Genomic DNA, 4,131 nt, shown 5'->3' with positions numbered 1-4,131 from the left:
TTTTAAGAAAGTAATTAACAATCTAATTATCATTTAGAGCTTAATCTAACAAAAACAACTTACAACAAGCAGCCAAGAAGAATCAAACCAAAAAAGTGACAAAACTCCAAAGAATTCAAACAAAGAGCTGTTTGATTCAACTCAAACAACTATACAAATTTGTACACAAACAAAAAAACAGAGCATTCAAAAAACAGAGTATCCATCAAATCCTGCAAAGCTCTGAACTTTTTTGATCCCCACGAGCTAAGATCTTTGAAGCTGAAAGAGAACATGTTTGTTCTTGAGATTCAAACAGCTTTTGTGAATGTTTACAGTGAGCTATTGCCCCTTCAATGCAGCTCTCAATCTCTGAATTTGAGCTGATACTTCTCTTGAACATCAACAGATCCGAAAACCCATTTGAACTAAACGAAAATGATGAAGAAAGAGATGAAGAACTTGAAGAACAAGATGAAGAACTGCTCTGAATCGCCCCTGAAAATGACTTTCTGTGATGAAATTCCTCAACTTTTGGGATCTTCCATTTGTTATAATCAATTCTACCAAAAGGGTTCTTTTTGGTAACTTTAATGAACTTTTCTGAACTTCCCCTGTTTTCATAAATGGTCTCTGTTTCTTCGTTGAACGCAGATTTGGAACAGAGCTTGTTAGAACAAGCTGATTTACTGAACAGAGTCGTGAAATAAGCCATTGATGATTGCTTGAATTGCTTCATTTTCTTTGACCATGATTTTCTTGGTGGGGTTTCCTGTTTGAATCGTAACAAAAACTCATCTGGGTTTAGCTCAAAACTCGGTCTGCATGACTCACTGAGTGAGAAATTGTATGACTCGGGAGGTGGAGATTTAATGGTGATGAAAGGAAACTGAAAGTTTTCTGAAAAAGATTGGTTTTTTCTTGATGGGTTTTGGGAGATTGGGCTGTGGATGAGTTTTTGGATCATTTGTAAACGGGGAGGGAGGTGGAGAGGGAGTAATTTTCCTTTGTAGAACAGTTCATCGGCCGGCGAAGTTCTGGCCTCTGTTTCGCCTGGGAATGACGTCATTTGGACTTGGAACTCGAAATCTCTTGTAGCCACCGTCGCCGGCGGCGGCGGCGGTGGGGATCCAATGGAATAGCAGAATAAGTTGGAAGAAAGGGAAGAGGTGAGTTCCATGTCTATATAATCTTCTTCCGGTGGAGGGGCGACGAATGGATCTTCGACGGTGGTCATTACAGTGCGACGGTGGAGAGGGCGGAGGAGAGAAACAGAGAGGGGAGAGAGTGGCGGAGGAGAGAAACAGGGAGGGAACAGGAAAGAGATCTATATATATATACACACACATATATACACATTATCTTTCCCAAAGTAAAAATTAAGATAAAATAATATTTTGATTTTTTAGTTTAACCTGTCAAAATTTCAAACAGGCTAAATTATTAATAAAAATGTCACTTTCTAAAAAAAAATATTTTTTAATTTTTTAAAAATTTCAATAATACTATTATATTTATAAAAAAAAAAATCGTTAATTTTAGTTTTAATAATGTTTCAAAAACTTCATCAATATATTTCTTTTAACTCTTTTTAAAAATTAAAAAATATATTAATCTTTAATACACCCTTTACTGATATAAAAAAATTCAAAAACATTATTACCGTTATAGGTTATCTACAAACGTCTTAATGTTATTTTGAAAAGTTTATAAGTATTTTTGAGACGTGATATATTATTATTTTAAAAAATTTGAATGATATTAATAATTTTTTTTTGAAAAAGAGATTTTTAAACACGAAAGTTAAAATATATTATTTTAAACAATTTTGAAAGTTAAAGTATTTTTGAAACTTTTAAAAATTTAAGAATATTTTTTTTAGGTAAAATGCAAAGTTTAAGGATATTAATGGGGTTTAAATCATATTGGTTCTTAATAATACCATACAAATTAAATATATAAGTTAAAAAAAAATCTTATTTTTTGAAAATTGAGCTAAAAAAATGAAATAATTTAAGCTTATATATGTGCTCACAATTATATAATGTTTGGAATAGAGTAATGATTCTAAAAAAAATTAAATGAAATTATTTGTTTAATAAAGTATTTTAAAAATACATTTTTCTGAAAATGCATAATAATTTTTAATTATTTATTTATAGTGATTTTAAGCGTATAATAATTTAAACTTTTATTAACAATTTAGAGGGAATATATAAAATTAATTTCATTTCATATCATAATAATGATAATAGAACGAGAAAGTTGAAGCCTCATTTGAAAACATCCATCTTTCTCATCACCTTTTTGGTATAACTTTTTTTCATCATATTTGATTTAGACATATCAATATTTTTGTTCACTTTAAAAATTATTAATAAAATTTACAAAATTTAGAAAAGAAAAGGAAATATCAATTTGTAAAATAATATCCATTTAGTAAAAAAAATATTTCAAAATTGTGTAAAATTGTAAATTTATCAGTAATAGTTCTAAAATAAAGAAATGATATTATTATTATTATTATTATTATTCGCATGCAAACTAATTTTAGTTATTTAAATTGAATATTTAGAATATATATATATCTAAATATTTAGTGGAAAATAGTTAGGTTACAAACACATCACCTGTCATCCAATATTTTTGTTTCAATCAATTAATGACAAATTGAGTTTAATTACCATTAAAAACTTCAAGAAATATAATAAATTTAGGGTAATTGTTTCTTTAATTATAGAGACCTAAAATTACACTTTATATTATTTATATAATATATAAGTAAATAAGTAAATAAATAAATAATAATACATGCATTGAATACTTCCAAGGACTAAAACGCAGGTGAAAGAGACAACAAATCTTTTCTTTTATTTATTCTTAGCAGCAATTCAGCCACGTGTATAAATCTCATGCTAACTTAGAAGAGGCCCAATGGGGAAATTTAAATAATTTCAAAATTTTAAAAAATAATTAAAAAAAACTTTTGCTATTTTGAATAGCTTCATTCAAGTATATTATGATTTCTTCTTATTTAAAAATGATGAAACTACATGTCAAAAATCAAATATCTTACTTATATATATACTCTTAATTTAATTTATACTAAAATTTTCAAAATTATGAGCAAATTTAAAGTAAATATATGAAAAAAAATCAAAATCAGATCGACACAATACTCTAATATACTATGATAAACATGGGCGTTCATGCTCGTGGAGACACTTCAAGAACATTAGGGGATACCCCACATTTTTAACCTTTAAAATTTCTACTGTTAAAATTTCTGGACATGTATGGTTTTATTATTCATTTCCTGCTTCCCATATCTGTTATTATCAGAAATATATATATAAAATACATCAGATTTGAATAATTTTTTTGCATATGCTCCTGCTCGTTTTGACCTGGTCAAACATGTCGGAAGATCAAACCTTCCTTTGGTTCTTAATTAATTAATTAATCATAATACTAATTATAAACCAAAGTTCAATAGTGAATGAAGAGAGAGAAGGGGAACTTCAAAAGTGTTCTATTCTCTCTCATCCACTTTCCTGACTCAAACTCAGAAATTTGAATCTCAATCATCTCGTTAAACTTAACTCATAACTCAACTAGATAAATGCATATAGTCAGAGTCAGACGTATTTGAATCCCAATCTCGCTAAACATAACTCACAACTCAACTAGATAAATGCATATAATCAGAATCAGACAGTTCACCATAATTTAGCGACCTCTAAAACAATACCTTGGATTTTTTGATCACGACAAAAGAGGGGGAAAGAAAAGGTATAATTTCAAAGAGATGGTGTCACGTGGTAACCAAATAGGCAGTGGGTCTAAGCTGGTTCTCATGCAGTGATAAGGCTTCCACATGCAATACATGATGATGCAGTGTTAGTAGCCTTTGTGTGGGTGTGTGTGTGTGTGTGTGTGTGTGTGTGTGTGTGTGGTCCGGACTCAAAAACTGCACTCTGCAAACAGTAAACCAGAAACTGGACCATACTACCCACCAGCTTTAAATGATTGTTCCATTTCAGCTTAAAGACAGTACACAATCTACAGTACACAGGACATTCTCGATGGCTACTTCCCACCCCAAACCAAAATAAAATAAAATAAAAATAAAAAAATAACAAAAATTTATTT

General features: G+C 29.4%; 1 protein-coding gene across 1 annotated transcript; it reads right to left on the bottom strand.

Annotated features, from left to right (window-relative positions):
- Nucleotides 1-1,298, bottom strand: LOC111471194 (probable membrane-associated kinase regulator 4). Its single transcript, XM_023116898.1, has one exon. The coding sequence runs from the start codon at nt 1,214-1,216 to the stop codon at nt 206-208; it is 1,011 nt and encodes a 336-aa protein (XP_022972666.1). The 5' UTR covers nt 1,217-1,298; the 3' UTR covers nt 1-205.
- Nucleotides 1,299-4,131: the final 2,833 nt, after the last annotated feature.

The sequence above is a fragment of the Cucurbita maxima genome, unplaced genomic scaffold (assembly GCF_002738345.1).
Source record: "Cucurbita maxima cultivar Rimu unplaced genomic scaffold, Cmax_1.0 Cma_Scf00049, whole genome shotgun sequence".
NCBI classification, from domain to species: Eukaryota; Viridiplantae; Streptophyta; class Magnoliopsida; order Cucurbitales; family Cucurbitaceae; genus Cucurbita; species Cucurbita maxima.
Note: the sequence above shows the minus strand (reverse complement) of the source record. Positions and strands in the feature narration are given on the sequence as shown.

Coding starts and splice junctions, on each gene's coding strand:
- LOC111471194 (XM_023116898.1), bottom strand. CDS start 1,216: ATGACCACCGTCGAAGATCCATTCGTCGCCCCTCCACCGGAAGAAGAT.